We start from the raw sequence: 19,299 nt of genomic DNA, 5'->3' as shown, positions 1-19,299 counted from the left end.
TTTCTAAGTCAAAGAATGATAACTCTGTCAAAAATCATCAGACCAAAAAAAAAATTCGAACTTAACTTATTTTCTGTTAAAATACCTGCACATGCGATTTCAACCTCACGCATACATTTTCACAAAAGTACGAGTGCGAAACTGAAATTTTCACTTTTTTCCAACCTTTAAAAGGGATAACTTTGTCCCAACATAATCAAACCATGACCAAATTTAAAATACACCTGCTTATTCCTACGATATATCTATTTGTCAAAGAGTTGAATGTGTACGACTGTCGAGATAATGAACAGAAGCAGATTCTTTTTGGGTTTTTTTTTCAAAAAATCATCGAACTATGACCAAATTCGAACTTTACCTGCATATGCTATGATATATGTTATATAAAATTTGAGTTGAATGTGAACAACTATTGTGGAGATGATACGGAATCTGAAAATTTCTTCTTTTTTTTTTCAAAGTTCAAGAGTGATAACTCTGTCAAAAATTAATAAACCATGGCCAGATTCGAACTTGACCTGCACTTTCCGGACATATCCATATGATAAATTTGAGTTGAATGTGTACAACTACTGGGGAGAAGTGAACGGAAACTAAAAAAAAAATGTTTTCAAAATAAGCCAGAAATCATCAAACCATATAAATTCGATCTCTGTCGACGTATCCATACATCAAATTCGAGTTGAATGTGTGTAACCGTTGCTAAGATAATGAACGTTAACTGATGACTGAAAGAAGGAACTGGGTCAGCCATTTTATGGCGGATGCAAAGAAAACAAGGTAAGGGAAGCTGCTTACACTTACACTTTTTAGACCTCAAGCCAGATAATTAATTTGGCTGTTGACTATTGTGACCGGAAAACAAAATCTAAATCATAGCTGTTCCCGTAATCTGCCGATGTCAGCTCAAGGGGTAGATATGGGCTTTCAAGATATCAGAACGAGTTATCAATGTAATAAACAAGAAAACAATATATCCATTTTTTTCTTCTAAATTTCTATTTTTCTTTCTTTTTAATTATCTCAATAGTGACTTATTTACAGAACAAATATTTTATAACATACAAGCACTTACAGTTAATTGGGTCTTCTTAAAAAGTTCAAAATCATTTCTAATAATTTTTCAACAAAAGAAGTCTCTACAGTTAAGTTTGTATAAAACAATACAAAGACTTAAATGACAAAAGTTTTATACAATAATATATTACTGGAAGTATAGAGTACCAAGAAAAAGATATCAAACATATTTTTTTTTTCAAAGAAAAAGCATTTTTTTTTTACAATTTAACACATTATTTTTGAACACATACCCTTATAGTTAACAAGAATAGTTGGATGAACACATCACCTTTGAACACATACCCTTATAGATAACAAGGTTTTTTGAACACATTAGTTTTGAACACATATTCTTAAACATAACAAAATTTGTAACAAGTGAACACATCATTTTTTGAACACATACTGAAAATATCCTGGTGAACATTGTACAAAATTGGTCCCGTTACCAGCTCAGATTATTTATGTATATCAAAAATCATCATATATATTGAACATGTACAAAATATATGTAAAAATTTAGACAGGCAAATTGTATATATATTACAAAAGACAAAGCATAATCCAATTTATCATAATCTGATATATTGTACAAAATCTTTTTAAATAATTGCAGATGGTGTGCAAGTAAATTAACAATGCAACTTGCAATACCCTACCCGATTGTGCTAAGTTTATAGATCGAGTGCACTTTAAAGGAAATCCTCACTGTTTTGTTATTCAACTACAACACAATTCTTTTTTTACCCCCAACAGATTTATAACAAGAATTAATCTATGTAATAAATCAATGATTATAAAAGTAATTTGAAACTATTTTGCTGACAAAAAATATCAATGCTTTGTTACAAAAGGTTTAAAGAAATATTATTTCAAACCGTAAGTTTCAGATCTTGTAAATTTCATTTTGGAGTAATAACAGATACAGAATTGTGAATTCTACATTTTTTTGGTCTCTCAGTCCACAACATAGTTTGGATGTACAACAAGGAATGGGTCATCCTCTTTAATTAAACTCTCATCATCTTTTTTTAATCTTTTCCCAAGTCCAGTCTGTGTTAGCTCAATAAGAACATGGTCCTGCAAATATAATAATGAAATCCAATATTATGCAATAGATATGTTATAGTTGTTAGATCATGCACATCTCATGAAATCAAACCACCTATATAGTTTCATATTCATACTCGCCTGGAAAAAAAACAAGAACTGTCAAGCAAATGCCCCCAAAAAGGTTTCGTAAGTATTGCTTAGCATTATCATGAAAGGAAAAGAAAATATAAGTAACTAGTTTCTTAATATTGTTTTTGTGACGTACAGAGCAATTAAAATATGACGCTCTTTGAAGCATAATAAATGTACGAGTGGACAAGCTAATTCTAGCACACACTCCATTCAGTACAACTTTGTTATGCCATGTAATCAAACAACAGAATTGAGCTTTCTTATAATTTAAATTATGTAATTAATGACTAGGAATAACATCTCTTTTAGCTTCTGTTCCCCAAACTTATTAGCAGCCTCTTATTGTTTGTTCATACAAAATTCATTACATATGAAAAAGGTTCATGTCCTTATTCACTACAACTTTTTATGCCAGCTAAACAATAGAACTGAATTTTCTTACATGTAATGAATGACCAGGAATTATAAATCCCTTTAGCTTCTGGTCCCAAAACTTGCTAGCAATCCCCTTTGTTGGTTAATACAACGTTCATTAAAAATGAAATAGTTTCATATCGGTTTTATTTAACGTAACAACTTACATGATGTACTAGGCGATCTAGTACTTTCTCTACCACAGATTTTTTCTCGATGAGCTCCGCCTCGGATTCGATTTCACTCTCCATCTCACCAAGGTACCAGCTTATCAGGTTACTGCGACGTAAACCAGCGGTGTCAGATTCTGAAAGATAGGAATCAAATTACAACGATATAAAATCTACTGGTATATGTTAAACGACAATATTCAATTAGGACTCAAAAAGTTCAGCATGAAGCACACTTAAAGATACCCAACTTGCACACAAAACAAAAACATTTCCCAAGTGTGCATAATTGAGTAAATAAAGAAACAGCAAATCAATTGTCTATATTGGACAGCCTTGTTCAGGCTGTCCAACTGCCTATACGGACAAAAGAAATAATTTACAAAATCTACTTGATAATTATCATTAGGACAAGTAAAGAAATGCTTCAGATGAAACAGACCGACTTTGTCGCCCAAGAGAATCCATGCTTGAGATACAAGTATTGAACAGTGAACAATAATATATGACCCTAATATCTTAGTTCTTGCAAGATTCCAAAGTCACATGCAAAATCTTTATTAAATGTAGCACAAAACATCACCACAGTGATGAGATGGCTGCAGCAAAAGAACATAAAACATCCTGTCCTATCTTAGTGCTTGCAAGATTCCAAAGTCACATGCAAAACCTTTATAAAATGTAACACAAAACATCACCACAGTGGTGAGATGGCTGCAGCAATAGGACATAAAAAATTGTGTCTTACCATCAGATTCTTCCTCTGATTTCCTCATGTACAATACCATGAGGTTAGCCATCTGTTTGTACTCATCATATGACAATTTGAGACCCTTCTTCGGGTGACCAGCAGCTGCTTGGTTCTCCTCGGGCTTATCAGTAGCTGGTGGAGTATCTAAACAAATCAAATAAATCTTATATTATCTCATAGTTGAAAAAAATGCTTAATATATTAATATACAATATTTATTCTCTTAAAAACATGTCTTACCTGCAGTTTACATGATAATTCTAAAATTAAATTAAAAACTAAAGTCACCTTCTATAAAAATCTAGAATAATGTTGCAAGTATTTTTATTTTGAGCTTTGAAAGCATTTCAGTGATATAGAACAGTTTCAAAAATATCTCGTTCTCAAACCAAGGGAAGCAACCAAGTCTGGTTCAACCAAGGCCAGCAATTATATATTTCTTAATGTACTTGGTTTAGCAACTTATCTATTGCACTGCACTGGTTAAACCAGGGGTATAGTGCATTTATTTAATCCAAGGGAAGCAACAAACTCTAGCCATATACATTTGGTTATTTGATGATATGGCTATAAAATAATGTGAACATTTGACTCACTTTCATCAACTTCCATCTCGACATCTTGTTTATCTTGTTCATCCTCCTCCTCCTCTAGATGAATGTCTGGTTGTTCTACACGTATAATTGACTTGTTCAACAACCGGAACGCTTCCTTCACATGCTTAGGCTGAACCTGAATGTATAAGGTACACTTTAGTCAATTTAAATCCAATATCAAAATTAATTTTTCGGTTACATCATAAGTTAATACTGAAGGAAATTTTCCCACTTAATTTCAGTAAATTTTAATGTATTTTTACTGATTCCCATAAAAAATTGTTTATATCATTCTGATTGCCGAGTTTACAATAAAATTTAAATCTTTCCATTTTATCAATTATCTTGATAGAAGTATTGTTAACATGACATTACTAGGTCTAGAGAACTATAATCACAAAACTTTACATTCAGCATTAACAGTCCAAAAAAATCATCACAACAATTATACCTCATCTTGACAGTGCATCCTGGCCATACCCTCGGACAATCGGATCATGCTCTCTAGCTGACGTACTGTGATCCTCCATGCAGACTTTGCTGCCCCAGTGCCGTCCCTTTGTCTAAGTCTTTTATACTCCTCTATCATATAATCCTGCGCTTCCTTACTGATCTGTTACAAGATATCAATAATTACTGACTTGCTTACATATATTCATTCCTTTTCATGCAAGTAAACACAATAACCTTACTGAATGCTTCTATTTCTAAATTTTAAAACTAAGATTACATTAAACACAAAATTTTAAAGAACTCTAGAAACGCTAATCGTAAATAGAGGATATTAAATGAATGAAGGTTCAATACTGAATTAATTGAAAAAGTTGAATTATATTGTAATATGCAAGCCTCTGTTTAAAGTCGAAATGAATCATTTTCATTGACGCGCCTATAGCATCATGCTAACATTTAGCTCGTCTTTACACTACATTTGTGCAAGGCGAATGACATCATGCCAAAATATATGCATGGCTGTGCAATACCATTTTTACAAGGTCGCAAAATCAGCACAGGTATACAATAAATAGTTTTAATCGTGCTTAAACCATATCAAGTTGGCATGAGCATTTCATTTTCAAACTCATGAATGAGACACAAATTAGCCTCTGCACTAAATGAAAGTTGTTTTCATCATAAAAGGTTGATAATCTTCAGTAAGCTCTGTAATCAATCCTTAAATTATAATAATGATTCGGCTTACGGCAGACACTTAATGCTGCCATAGATTTGCGATTACCTTGGGTTTGAACTGCCTTGCAAACATCAGGTACCTCATAATATCCTCCACACAGTAAACGCGGTCTACTGACTCCTCGTTGCGACTGTGAAGGTCTACAATACGCCGGGCAATAGCATAATCTGTCACCTACAAATAACATAGTTCACATCATTACTTAATGCACTAACTCATAGTTCTATAATTTATCATATCATTTGAAATCTGTATAAAACCCACAGATCTAATTTGATGCATTTATTACAGAAGAATAATGGTCTTTAATTATTCTTGCCTGCTTCTTCAATTGTAAATGTAATAAATCAAGTCTTTATCTTTTCCTATTTTTTTTGACAGTGGTTTCAAGTTCTAGTATCACTGTAAAGGACCATTACAAGGACATATAAATAAATATAACAATTTCAATCTCTAATGTTGAAGATTCAAATAACCTTCAATGAATCATTTGAGAAACTAATAACATCATTTTCCGTTTTCTGAATAGGCAAATTGTACAGAAATTCTATTTATATAAAGAAATCTAAAATTCTTTAGGCATTTACAAGCATGCAATGTGAAACTACTTGTAACTTGTTTTCATTGTTTCAGAAATCTGCAATACCAGTTCATTTTTTCAATCAATCAAGAAATATCAGGGACAAGCCGTTGTTTTCTTGAACAAAAATCTTTTTCCAAATTGCTCAGTACCTGTTGGTTCCAGGAATGGACTCTAGTGTAAGTTTACAAGCTTATAGTTTCCACACAATCAAACTTAAATAAATTCTGTATACACTACTTGAAAGGTGGGGAAAAAAATGTCTGGAGGAAATCAACAAGAACTTACTTCATTACATTCATCTACAAGAATAAAGAAGAGATCAAATCTAGACATGATAGGTGCTGTCAGTGTGATGTTCTGCTTCAGTGACTTTGATCTGTCATATCGTCCACCAATAGGATTAGCTGCAGCCAGAATAGATGTTCTGGCATTCAATGTAGCCTGAGAAAAACAAAAACAGTCACAAAATACATTTCACAACTATGTTTTGGTTAACTTGAAAAACTTAAGCAAATGTGACAAGTATTCTCCACTGAAAAATACAAAGGTGGCATTCATTTTGAATGATTATTAAATACAAAATCTCTCTTTGTTTAGGGTTTTCTGAACCTGTTTCCTTTACAATTTATGACCTTAGTAATCTTTGGTGCAAGAATAGTTTGAAATTTGATTTTACAATAAAGCTTTGATAAGCAAATAGACTTTTTTCATGTCAGAACCCCAACCATTATTGTCTGCAGGTATTTTAACACCTTTCAATTAGATTTTAGTTTTCTGTGGTACTACAACACCTCAAGTGTCCCTCTGTTCATTACATGCACAAACGGGTGCCTGAGTAGAACCACCAACATTCCATACTCTAGCTGGATAGCTTTCTCACACATAGAATCCGAGGGCACTTGTGCTGCTTGAACCTACACTACAGCTGTGAGAGACAAGTGGTTTGAAGCCAATGACTATAATCACTCAACTATGGACACCCAGGTACTTACTTTGAGGTACTTAATCTGTTTACGATCATAGACTACTTACTCTGACACCTGCTTTAGTTATAGAGATGGTCTGTTGTTCCATAGCCTCGTGAATCGCCACCTGATCTTTTGGGTCCATCTTGTCAAACTCGTCAATACAGCAAACACCGTTATCAGCCAACATCAGTGCTCCAGCCTCGATCACAAACTCGTGAGATTCCTCGTCCCTAACAACAGCCGCTGTCAAACCGGCTGCTGTACTTGCCTTCCCACTGGTGTACACCGCACGTGGACTGAACTCCTCTACTTGTTTTAGGAACTGCGACTTCGCAGTACTAGGATCACCAACAATACAGATGTTAATATCACCTCTAAGCTTTGTTTGTTCTAGCGTCTGTTTAGGAACACCACCAAACAACATCAGCAAAATTCCTCGCTTTATTTCATCATTACCTGTAAAGAAAAATGTACTATCTTAACAATAACTTAATACAACTTTTTGTTAATGAACTAAAACAAATTAACTACAGGATCTTGTAGCAGCATTTTTTATTTATTAACAAAAGTAAAATAATGTAAACATATCTAATTGAGAGTGAGCCAAAATTATCTGCATTTGCTATCAGCAGAGCAGAACTAGACTGCAAAGCTAAGCAGACAATATATTGTTGATTTTTTGACTGTTTTTGTATTTTTTTGATATTAAAATATGCTTTCAAACATAATAGAAACCCTGTTAAACATGTAACTGAGTATAAAACATTACCATGTATAGTTGGGAACAGACTAGAGCACAGATTCTGATACAGGTTTTTATCTCTGGACATCTCGTAAACTTTCTGCCATTCTTCATCTGTCATCTGTTTCTTAACATTCTCAGCTGTCATTTCTTCCTCCTTCAATGAGCTTCCACCAAACTATGGTACAATAAGGGAGGGTGAGAAAATAGTTTCAATAATTTCACTTCCATTATATTGTGTGTTACTGCAAAAAGCCACTTTACAGGAAATTTACAGGCAATAAGTTTAACAAGTAAAATACGGCATTCCTAAAGCAAGAGCATTTTTTCCTCTAAAATATGGAAAATGTGAGTTGTCCACAAAGCAAGAGCTTGGTAGTGAAATAAGAGGCCTTTGAATAATTCTTTGAAAAGTTGTATGTCGAAAAAGAACCAAACTTTAATTGCCGTATAGCATAAACCTAAGAAATACAAGAGGCTGACAGTTTTGACTAAGTTTTTTCCTCTACGCAAAGTATAACATATTTAAAAGCTCATTCACATGACACTTTTAAATTCCATCATCATAAACTTCCATAGTCACAAAATTCAAGCAATACACCATCCATATCCCTCCCATATCGGGCATTTTTTAGTCATTACCAAAATCATCAACTCATATATATTTTTCAAGTTATAACATAGACTCACCCTTGCATTTGTTGAAGTGACTGTACATGCCAGGTAAGCCATTCTGTAGTTCAAGTCTCGTACACCAAGTGCCTTCAGGCCTCGTACACCTTCATTCTCATATCCTGAGTTAGCCGATACTTTAGCTGAAGTCTCGGCTCTAGCACCTTAAATTATATCAGAACAAATATTCATTTCCTAGACTGCAGTAAACAGATATCCCCTCTGCAACATTTTACATAGAAGAACAAGCAATTATCATAGTATTGCAAGCAATCCATAAGTCCCTAACGGTAAGAGCCCAAGCAACATTCTGAAGGGCCATTGGCCATTCACTTATGTTTCTATTTTAAGTAAATTTGTTGAAAAAAGTTCTTTAAAAGTGATCACAGGAAACAGTTTTTATGTACAGACAGACAGACGGACTGAAGGACACTCTAAAGTTATTTTTTAAACATCCCTGTTATCAAAATAAACATTTTTAAAAGCAAAATTTTTAAAAAGGAGATAACGATGTCAAACATGATGTGAGTGTAACAATGAACAATTAGTAATGAAGGTATGAATAATGAATGTTTATTTTGAATTTGAAGTAAATGAAAGTTAAAAGAACGAATAGGAAAAATTAAAAGTTTAAGGAGGAGATAATTCTGGAAATATGGATGCTAGATTTATAAACCTTGTCATATTATTATGATGTGGGAGTTTGAAGAAAATCCTATCATGATTGAAGAAGTTGGAGTAAAAATTACCAATTTCTCAAAAAAAAGTCTAAGTTCAAAAGGGGCATAATTCTGGAAATAGTCTTGCTAGAGAATTGAACTTTCTCACAAATGTTGAGTGATAATAAGAAACATTTATATGAAGTTTGAAGTAGATACATTCAGAAAAAAAAGAAGTTATTAAAAAAAACAATGTTTTTTTCATGAAAATTTTAAGTTCAAGGGAGATAATTCTGATAAATTTTGTGCTAGAGTTGTAAACCTTGTCACATATGATGTGGTTGATGACTAGCAACTTATATTTAAAGTTTGAAGAAAATACCTTAAGAAATAAAGAACTTATAGTGAAAAAACTTTAAACTAGAATCAGAAATCTTGAAATTCAGTCTATTTGTTGCCATAGCAATCAGAATTTTTAACATAGGAAGATAAGGAAAGGATGTGCATAATTTCCATACTGCCGTCTACCAATATGTCAAGTTTCATAAAAATATTTTCAGTACTTTTTGTGTTATCACTGGATCCAGGTTATGTGTAAAATTTGCCATATTTTCAGTCTATTTGTTGCCATAGCAACCAGAATTTTCAGCATAGGAAAAAAAGAAAAAGATGTGCATAATCTCCATACTGCCATCTATCTATATATCAAGTTTGATAAAAATATTTTCAGTACTTTTTGCGTTATCTCGGGATCCAGGTTATGTGTAAAATTTGCCATATTTTCATTCTATTTGTTGCCATAGCAACCAGAATTTTCAACATAGGAAGAAAAGAAAAAGTACTTTTTGCATTATCGCGGGATCAAGTTTTGTGGACGGACGGACTGACGGACAGACAGACGGACGGAGGGTAAACCTAAAGTCCCCTCCGGTAAACCGGTAGGGGACTAAAAACTTAACCACCACACCGATTCAAAATGTTTGATGTAAGTAAACAGCTTTGATTTTATTCAGATGCTATTTCCTTTTGTCAGACTTTCCAAACAAGAGTCGGTTGAACCGGGTAGGTTTTGGACACAGAAAACTATATCTTTTATAGTTTTGAGAGTTGTGTCCCAGACAAAGTTCAAAATGAGATAATTCCAAACTTAGGCTAGGAAGAGTTACTGTTCTTTGCACTGCACATCTACTCAATGAGATCTAACTACCAACTTGCCCGCGACACATCGTCTCGATTTGGTGATCTTTTCTGTGAAATAGTTGTAAAATCCGACCTCAAATAACGAAGTTATGGGCCGGATACGATTTTGCTGCAAGGTCATGCTGTGATCTTGACCTTTAAGGTAGCAACCCAAATGCTGCTGGCGACACGTCACAATATGGTGATCATTTCTGTGAAACGTGGTAAAATCCGACTTCAAATAACGAAGTTATAGGCCGGACATGATTTTGTTGCAAGGTAGCAACCCAAATGCTGCGGGCGACACGTTGTCTTAATATGGTGATCATTTCTGTGACATAGTAGTAAAATCCATACGTACGGACTAACGGACGGACAGCCTGACGTCTATATGCTCTCCCGAATTTTTCGGGGAGCATAAAAAATTATGTTGAGCACAAGTGAATCTCAATTCTTCAATTTTAAATCAAGATGTCACCTGTCATGGTGATTCCAAATAAATCTTCAACAGTTAGTGCTTAATATCAGGACACTTATAAAGTTTCTTCTTATAAATGTTACACAACACTTATCAATTTTTATTTTTTAAAGCCATTTAAAATGTCATTTAATGACCAACCTGCGGTAGATAAAGTGCTCACATCTGGTACAACAATAAGAGTTCCGGTAAAGTCACATTTATCTCCTGCTTGTGCCATCTCGACAGCCTCGGCTCTCAACACCACTTCAACACTACAATAGTAAATCAACACACAATTAATACCTCTACACTGCAATAGTAAATCAACACACAATTAATACCTCTACACTGACAATAGTAAATCAACACACAATTAATACCTCTACACTGCAATAGTAAATCAACACACAATTAATACCTCTACAGTCTGCGAAAAATACGCAAAGCCCGAGCCCGAGTCTAGTAAAAAATCATTCGGGATAGCTAAAAAGGCAGGGCACATAGTCCGACGGTCTTGCATTGTTTGGGAAACCGAAATGATTATAAATAGCATTTTAAACACAATGACTGGGAGGGATATAACATATTGATTTTCTTCGAGGTATTGACACGGGATTTTCCAATATACGTTGATACTATTTATAACCGCCGAGAGGGGTATAGCATATTGATTTTTTTCGGGGTATTGACGCTGGTATTTCCACAATGCCAGAGGGGTAAGCTTATTGAAATAATACATAGACACTTTAAGCCAATCAAATACCGCGTTATTAAAATGTCAAAATGGCGCACACAGGGGGAATTTTTGATTGCAACCAAAATGGTAACCTCCTTTTTCAAAAAATAATATTGATTGATAATAACTGTCAATGATTTTAAGATTTTGAATTTACTGGCCAAATTGCAGTTTTAATTCTACTATATATTTAACTTAATTTTCGTAAAATTTACACTGGCCCGAACTTATTTACACTGGCCATGGGCAATTGGGCCAGGGCTAAATTTGATAATGTATCGATAATAAGAGGAACAATTTAATTAAGTATATAAAATTACATACAAGTATATCCATGATTAGATTTACATTCTAAATTTACATATAAACTAGAAAATGTGTCCATAGGACACGGGTGCCCCCACCGCGCCACTGTTCTGTCAATCTTTTTACTAAGTCAAGGGAAATTACTCTACAAATACTGGATAAATCCACAAGCAAAACCCCAGGTGCAAATCTAAAATATGCTGAGCAACCTGCCTATAGGTTAAATGACTATGTCAAATCCTTTTTGAGAAACTTGCGACACAAGTTGAAAATTGCAAAAACTTTCTAAGTGAAGGGCAATAACTCTAAAAATACTAAATAAATCCAGACGAAAATACCTGGTGCACAACTGCACATGCTAATCAATATTCCTGTAAAGTAACATAACTCTAGGTCAAATACTTTTTGAGTTACCTGCGACACATGTTGAAAATTGCAAAATTTTACTAAGTCAAGGGCAATAACTCTGAAAATAATGAAAATTTCCAAACGAAAATACCCAGGTGCACAACTACACATGCTGATCAACATTCCTGTAAAGTTTAATGACTCTAGGTCAAATACTTTTTGAGTTACATGCGACACAAGTTGAAAATTGCAAAATTTTACTAAGTCAAGGGCAATAACTCTGAAAATACTAAAAATATCCAGACGAAAATACCCAGGTGCACAACTACACATGCTGATCAACATTCCTGTAAAGTTTCATGACTCTAGGTCAAATACTTTTTGAGTTACATGCGACACAAGTTGAAAATTGCAAAATTTAACTAAGTCAAGGGCAATAACTCTGAAAATACTTAAAATATCCGAACGAAAATACCCAGGTGCACAACTACACATGCTGATCAACATTCCTGTAAAGTTTCATGACTCTAGGTCAAATATTTATTGAGTTACATGCGACACAAGTTGAAAATTGCAAAATTTTACTAAGTCAAGGGCAATAACTCTGAAAATACTAAAAATATCCAGACGAAAATACCCAGGTGCACAACTACACATGCTGATCAACATTCCTGTAAAGTTTCATGACTCTAGGTCAAATACTTTTTGAGTTACGTGCGACACAAAAGTGAACGGACGGACGGACGGAAGGACGGACGGACAAGGGTAAATCTAAATGCCCGCCACTAACGTGGGGGCACAAAAAGTAATAAAACTGTTATTTCTTTTAAGCAACAGCCAGCCATCCCAAAGGAGCAAGAGTCTGAATTACTTTCTGATAATCCAACAGAGGAGTCTGTTCTTGTAGAGCAGGAGCCTCCAAACCTTCCAGAGGGGACTCCTCCCACCTTGTCAGATCTAGATGCATGTATTATAGAGCAAGAGCAAGATTCTGATATCAACACAGACAAACCTTTAGAAAGTTCTCCTCCAGAACAAGTATATGCTGAAGAGGTATATTGCTACTTTTTGAAACATTTTACATGAAGTTGTTAATTGTTTACTATTAAAAAAAAAACAAGCAACCAGAATTCAGCTCTTTACCTTTACAACCCATGTTCAATTTTATACTGCAGTCTAGACTAACCATATTTTGTATTTTGATACTGAAATCACTTAAAACTTTAAATAATAATTATAAATTGACTGTTCCGATTTCAAAGAAAAGCTATCCATTTAACAAGTTTGCCATGTTAGCTTAGGTTTGAATTTTAATATACTTATAATATTAAAAAGTAAAACATTTGTGTTGTTTTGAAAAATTTTATTCTTATTTAATAACAATGAATTTCACTTTATTTTCCGTAATATTTTCAGCATCATAACCACGGGGAATGTTCTGACGGAGACAGCGACTCGGATTATGATTCTGGTATAGATGAAGATGAGCCTATGGAAATGAGTCAACAAGAAGTTGAAAGAAATCTATTATCTTTCAGTGTAGAATATCAGAAATAAATGTTATTCAACTGACAAAGCTTTTTATCAATTTCTTCACAATATATATAAATTTGAAAACCTGGCCAAATTATGAAAAATTTTGTATGAATTTTCGGGCTACCTAAAATTTGTTCGGGCTATGTGATATTTTAATGGACCAAGCCTGAAAGTCTTTGTCCATAAAAAGTTTTTCGTGCAGACTGCCTCTACACTGCAATAGTAAATCAACACACAATTTATACCTCTACACTGCCAATAGTAAATCAACACACAATTAATACCTCTACACTGCAATTGTAAATCAACACACAATTAATACCTCTACACTGCAATAGTAAATCAACACACAATTAATACCTCTACACTGCAATAGTAAATCAACACACAATTAATACCTCTACACAGCCAATAGTAAATCAACACACAATTAATACCTGTACACTGCAATTGTAAATCAACACACAATTAATACCTCTACACAGCCAATAGTAAATCAACACAAAATTAATACCTCTACACTGCAATTGTAAATCAACACACAATTAATACCTCTACACAGCCAATAGTAAATCAACACACAATTAATACCTCTACACTGCCAATAGTAAGTCAACACACAATTAATACCTCTACACTGCAATTGTAAATCAACACACAATTAATACCTCTACACTGCAATTGTAAATCAACACACAATTAATACCTCTACACAGCCAATAGTAAATCAACACACAATTAATACCTCTACACTGCCAATAGTAAATCAACACACAATTAATACCTCTACACTGCAATTGTAAATCAACACACAATTAATACCTCTACACTGCAATAGTAAATCAACACACAATTAATACCTTTACACTGCAATTGTAAATCAACACACAATTAATACCTCTACACTGCAATAGTAAATCAACACACAATTAATACCTGTACACTGCAATTGTAAATCAACACACAATTAATACCTCTACACTGCAATAGTAAATCAACACACAATTAATACCTCTACACTGCAATAATAAATCAACACACAATTAATACCTCTACACAGCCAATAGTAAATCAACACACAATTAATACCTCTACACTGACAATAGTAAATGGCAATCAACACAGAATCAAGACCTTGACACTGCAATGTCAATGAAATCCATACACAGTTAACACTTATGGAAAGAGAGTTTCCAAAAAAGCTGTTTAAGCTTCCTACTTAACCTGTAAATTTTAAGTATCTTATTATGCAAATGTAAAGATTAAACTAAATCCACACACAAACATCAATATTAATTACACAGTGTTTTAGGATTATGTACAGTCAGTTTTGTTTTAGGATTATATACAGTCAGTTTTAACAAATAAACTTCTGGTATGACTACCACTAGGAAGATGACAGGAAAATATCCAGAAAAGACATTTAGCAAGTTCACAATCAGCACAGAGCTCCCCCACCCCCAAGGCTAATTAACCTGAAAATAGAGGAACAACTTACCTCCTAGGTATGCTTCCTCGAGGTAACTCGGCTTGGGTTTCCTGTATTCTAACTTTCTGGAAGTCTACAAATCGTGACTTGTTCACATCTAGCATGAACTTTGACCTATTGTTGCATACTGGGTTTCTGCATATACTTGGCTGTTGTAAAAAACAAAATCACTTAACGAAATATAACATAGTTTTTTTAACAAAAACCTTAAACATCAAACAATGTACCGTTACTTCATTATCAAGACCAGTAGAACACTGCTAATTGCACAAGTTAACAAAATCTGTTAAAACAGTAAGAAATTTTTTTCATATTTAATTAAATATAGAAGATAGCCATAGGGATGTTTCTGTGCTGTAACTGGAACTATTCCCTGAAATTCATGCACATAAGCAATTATGAAAACATTCTTTTGACCATTTTATCCTTATTTAAAATCATTCCTCTCTCAATGACTAATAAGGATATTAAAATAGCACTGGTTATGACTTTAATGAACACAAATAATGTTCAAGATAAAAACAAACCTGTGTGAATTTAAATTGTTGTTCAACATCTTTGATAATAGTTCTACACTCCAGACACATAAATGTGCCACTGACAAGCTCGGGATGTACAGGGTGGGTGCGTACAACCTGACCAGTTATACGTAGTAGGGTTCCAATCTTAGCTGTGGTCAACTCTCTTACTCTTGATAAAAAAGAAACATCAAATTTTTAAATACCATCAATAAAGAGCCATCAAGTCGCCAATCCAATTAATATCTTTCAAATGTTTTAAGTCTCTGCAAAAAAGTCCATACACCTAAATTTTAAGTATTACTCTCTCAAAAAGTTTGCAAAATTCAAATGTTTTTTCTAATTCTTAACTACTAGTATAATACTTATGCAAACAACCAATTAGCATTTCAAGTAATGAAAACAGTTTTACACAGTTCAGTAAATCATATTTAGAACAAAAACCTTTTTATCTTACTTTAGCCTGGATGGAACATCAATGAAACTGACATAAAATTCTTTATTGGGTGGGATCTGTCCCCAATCTTTGGCATAGTTGCGTACTGCACGGCACAAATATGGGTACACTCTGAAAATAAACACAACTTACCAACATAAATAACACTGACCTTTTACTGAAAATCTTCACTATGATAAAGAAAAGTGTGCATTTAAAATCAACAAAACTTTTGTTTTTATCTTCTAGAAATTTTGTACTTCATATGGACACAAATAACATCACCTTTTCTTTTTGTTAAAGCTATACAGCAAAAAGCAAGCATCACATTGGGTAAAAGGGGATCATGCTTCATCAAATTGGGATTTTCTTTATCCTAGTATTCCTTTCTTTGTATTTTACAAAATTCTTTATACTTAAGGCCAAAATATCCACAAAAATTCTCATATGCATATCCAAGGCAGTTATGAATATTTTAGGTTACAATAAACCACAATTTGTATGAGACTATGGGCACACATACAGAGTCGTAAATATTTCTATCTTTATAAGGTGCTTCAATATAGGACCCACATGAAGATTAATCTCTACTTAAAATACCTTCAGCTGAACAGAAAGAAGGCACATGGTTAAAAACGGCCAGTTTAACCAAACTATCAAAGAAGCCTTTCTGAAGTAAAAAAAAAATAAATTATTTTGCTAAATTTAAATAGCTCAAAATTCCGGGCAGTTCAATTACCTGTAATATTCCTCTAGAACTGCTGTGGCAAGCTGTTGGTTATATTTTTCAACATCCTCAAAACTTACAGTCAGTGTATTTCTCTCTGGTCGGATCAGTTCTTGCACTTCAGCTAAATATTTCTGTTCCCCATCAACATTAAACCTACAGAATAACAATTATAATAGAATTATGCTCATTTAATTGAAATGTTTAGGCTACATCAAATTACAATGGCACTATGTCCAATGCAGCTGCATATCTGACATGTCACAAAAATATGTTAATTGCAGTCAAATATTGGCAGTAAGTGTGTTATCTCCAATTAAGTTTAAGTTATCCCCAGAGCCTAGGATTAAATTAATTGACAAGCTCAGAATGGTACGAAAATATCTGTATAAGCAGTAAGGCGAGTAAGACTAAGTTAGGCGACTTAGTCACTCAAATCGCCCTGTTGCTAGAGCACTGCTTTCATTTATTGAAACACTCATTTATTCGTCCGATTTCTTTCTTGCAAATATATACCTGTAATTTCCGAAGAAAAAAAAACAGACGACAGTTTTTATATGCGACAAGAGGGTGGTGTTTTATTGAATTTCAACAGGGAAATACTCTGGAGCCACAGGTGACAATATCACAGTATAGGTTATTGGAATATTTGATTAATTTTATATAGTTTTAATTGCCCAGCATGATAAATGCTTGTGATATTATAACGATTGCAACAATAGTGTAACTTTGTGTTTCCTGCATAGCCATGATCGATGTCGACCTTGCGCAACTGAATAGTTTTTTTGGGGGCAGCCAGTACTTGTTAAATATAAGAGAGTTAAGAAAAGTTTTTACCTGGTTCGATAGATAAATTATTAGAGTACCCTTTTATTTATGCTGTAGTTTCAAAAACATACTAAGACACCTTCTTATGGGAGTTGTTACCCTTGTCAATGTACTTCTACTTCTTTTTATCATACTGCATTAAAATCGTTTACACTCACTTTAAGCAGGTATACATTGTATACATTAAAGAGACAGCTATGGGATAAAAGGGAATCCGGGAACCAGTCCCTAGCTCTTATTGAATAGACCCCTTGGTTCTTTTACATGCCCAGTGTATAGCACTGATACATGCGAGGATTACATGAATTTCTTACCAGTCCACCTCTAGGTAGGTGGGAAACACTAAAAGTGTCTCTGAAAAATCCCAAGGGTATAACCCAGGACCTCAGGAGTGATAATCGATGGTTAAACCAATGTATTAGTATAAAGTGTAATGGGAATGGACTTAGGATAAATGTTTTCTACCATCAAACACATATTTTGTGAACATTCAAGGAGTCTTACCCCTTTGGTTTTCCCCCCGGGTACAAACAGACACACTGTCACAGCTTCGAAATTAAGCGCAACAGGTCGACTAATATATTATGACCGGTAGTGCTGTAACGGTAAAAGTTTGTTTGTTTCTCCACTAAGGAGACGACATGCTCAAGATTATTTCATGTCTGTAAAGTTGCGAGAGGAGTGGACCAGAAGAGGTGCCAACAAAAATAAACAATGTAAATACGACAGAAAATAGCCATGACATGCGTAATAAATTAACATACTCTTCTAGAAAGTCTTGAAAAAGCTTTTGGCATCGCTCTCCTGTCTGATCCTTCACTTGATTAGTGCGAGCAACTTGTTCTGCAACATCCATTTTCACGCCAACAACAAAGACACTCTTTCCCGCGGTTTGAATCACGTGACTTACGTGTGGTAAATGTACCTAAAGAAAATCAAACTAACACAAAGAATCCATAGAAGTAAATACCAAAAACTAAGACGCTTATACAGACACAATTAAAACTTCTTTATTCAGGGTCTTTCAAATATTTGAAAGACCCTGCTTTATTTAAACAAAAAATTGTAACAGAAATAATTGCATGTTATGTGTTCAACAAGAAAAAGAAACCATAACCAGATGTAAAAACAAAATTGACTTTATAGACGCTTATATCGCTTAGTGAAAATATAATTATTCAATAATTAGGATTCTCTCTTTTGGGATCGAGTTGTATGAAAGCTTGGACTAATAGCAATGTTAACTTTGAAAAAAAAATAGGTTTCTTACACAGTACCATGTACGGTATTAAGTATTTGGAATCTAGTTGAAACCAAATGCAATAGTTATTTTATTGGTCAATTCCATCATTGTTTGTTTTGTTTGAAACCCATTCCCTTTTAAATTTGACATGACAAATTGGCCAAGAAAAAATAATTGGGGCCCGCGTCCCCCAAAAAAAACCCCCATAGGGGTTGGGGGTTTGCGAAAAAGGCATGGATCCGGACCACCTCCCGCATCCGCGCAGCCGATCAGGATCCATGTGTTGGTTTCCCAAAACTCTATAACAATTTAGAGGAAACTGATAGCGAACAGAAATGGATCCTGATAAAGACTGGGGGCAGAATGTGCGGGCTGGTTTTGGATCCATCCCTGGCGAAACCCATTATTGGTTTTGCCCGGGGGACGGACTCTTTACAAACTGCTGCTAAATAACATCTTCTGGCATTGGGGGGTAACTAAAAAAATGGTGGTGTTACTAAAA

At 34.0% G+C, this 19,299-nt stretch overlaps 2 protein-coding genes across 2 annotated transcripts; one reads left to right on the top strand and one right to left on the bottom strand.

Moving 5' to 3' along the window:
- Positions 1–976: 976 nt before the first annotated feature.
- LOC132722660 (zygotic DNA replication licensing factor mcm6-B-like) lies at positions 977–18,475 on the bottom strand. The gene is made up of 16 exons (XM_060707181.1): positions 18,319–18,475; positions 16,739–16,882; positions 16,021–16,131; positions 15,573–15,735; positions 15,055–15,194; positions 10,790–10,902; positions 8,351–8,496; positions 7,688–7,838; positions 6,983–7,374; positions 6,236–6,391; positions 5,413–5,541; positions 4,627–4,788; positions 4,176–4,311; positions 3,577–3,723; positions 2,826–2,965; positions 977–2,139 (listed from the first exon to the last, which is right to left on the bottom strand). Exons 1-16 carry the CDS (start codon positions 18,408–18,410, stop codon positions 2,017–2,019), a joined length of 2,445 nt encoding a protein of 814 aa, XP_060563164.1. The 5' UTR covers positions 18,411–18,475; the 3' UTR covers positions 977–2,016.
- Positions 11,128–13,716, top strand: LOC132722652 (uncharacterized). The gene is made up of 3 exons (XM_060707174.1): positions 11,128–11,453; positions 12,852–13,073; positions 13,437–13,716. The coding sequence occupies exons 1-3, from the start codon at positions 11,406–11,408 to the stop codon at positions 13,575–13,577; spliced, it is 411 nt and encodes a 136-aa protein (XP_060563157.1). The 5' UTR covers positions 11,128–11,405; the 3' UTR covers positions 13,578–13,716.
- Positions 18,476–19,299: the final 824 nt, after the last annotated feature.

This window comes from Ruditapes philippinarum, unplaced genomic scaffold (genome assembly GCF_026571515.1).
Source record: "Ruditapes philippinarum isolate M1 unplaced genomic scaffold, ASM2657151v2 ctg3513_1_1_1_1, whole genome shotgun sequence".
Taxonomy (NCBI): domain Eukaryota; kingdom Metazoa; phylum Mollusca; class Bivalvia; order Venerida; family Veneridae; genus Ruditapes; species Ruditapes philippinarum.
Note: the sequence above shows the minus strand (reverse complement) of the source record. Positions and strands in the feature narration are given on the sequence as shown.

Excerpts from the sequence above, each read along its gene's own strand:
- LOC132722652 (XM_060707174.1), top strand. The coding sequence starts at position 11,406 with ATGTCAAAATGGCGCACACAGGGGGAATTTTTGATTGCAACCAAAATG. Across the intron at positions 11,454-12,851 it reads TTTTGATTGCAACCAAAATG|CAACAGCCAGCCATCCCAAA; the intron begins GTAACCTCCTTT and ends ATTTCTTTTAAG. Across the intron at positions 13,074-13,436 it reads AACAAGTATATGCTGAAGAG|CATCATAACCACGGGGAATG; the intron begins GTATATTGCTAC and ends TAATATTTTCAG.
- LOC132722660 (XM_060707181.1), bottom strand. The coding sequence starts at position 18,410 with ATGGATGTTGCAGAACAAGTTGCTCGCACTAATCAAGTGAAGGATCAG. Across the intron at positions 6,392-6,982 it reads TAACTAAAGCAGGTGTCAGA|GCTACATTGAATGCCAGAAC; the intron begins GTAAGTAGTCTA and ends TGTTTTTCTCAG. Across the intron at positions 3,724-4,175 it reads CGAGATGGAAGTTGATGAAA|ATACTCCACCAGCTACTGAT; the intron begins GTGAGTCAAATG and ends TGATTTGTTTAG.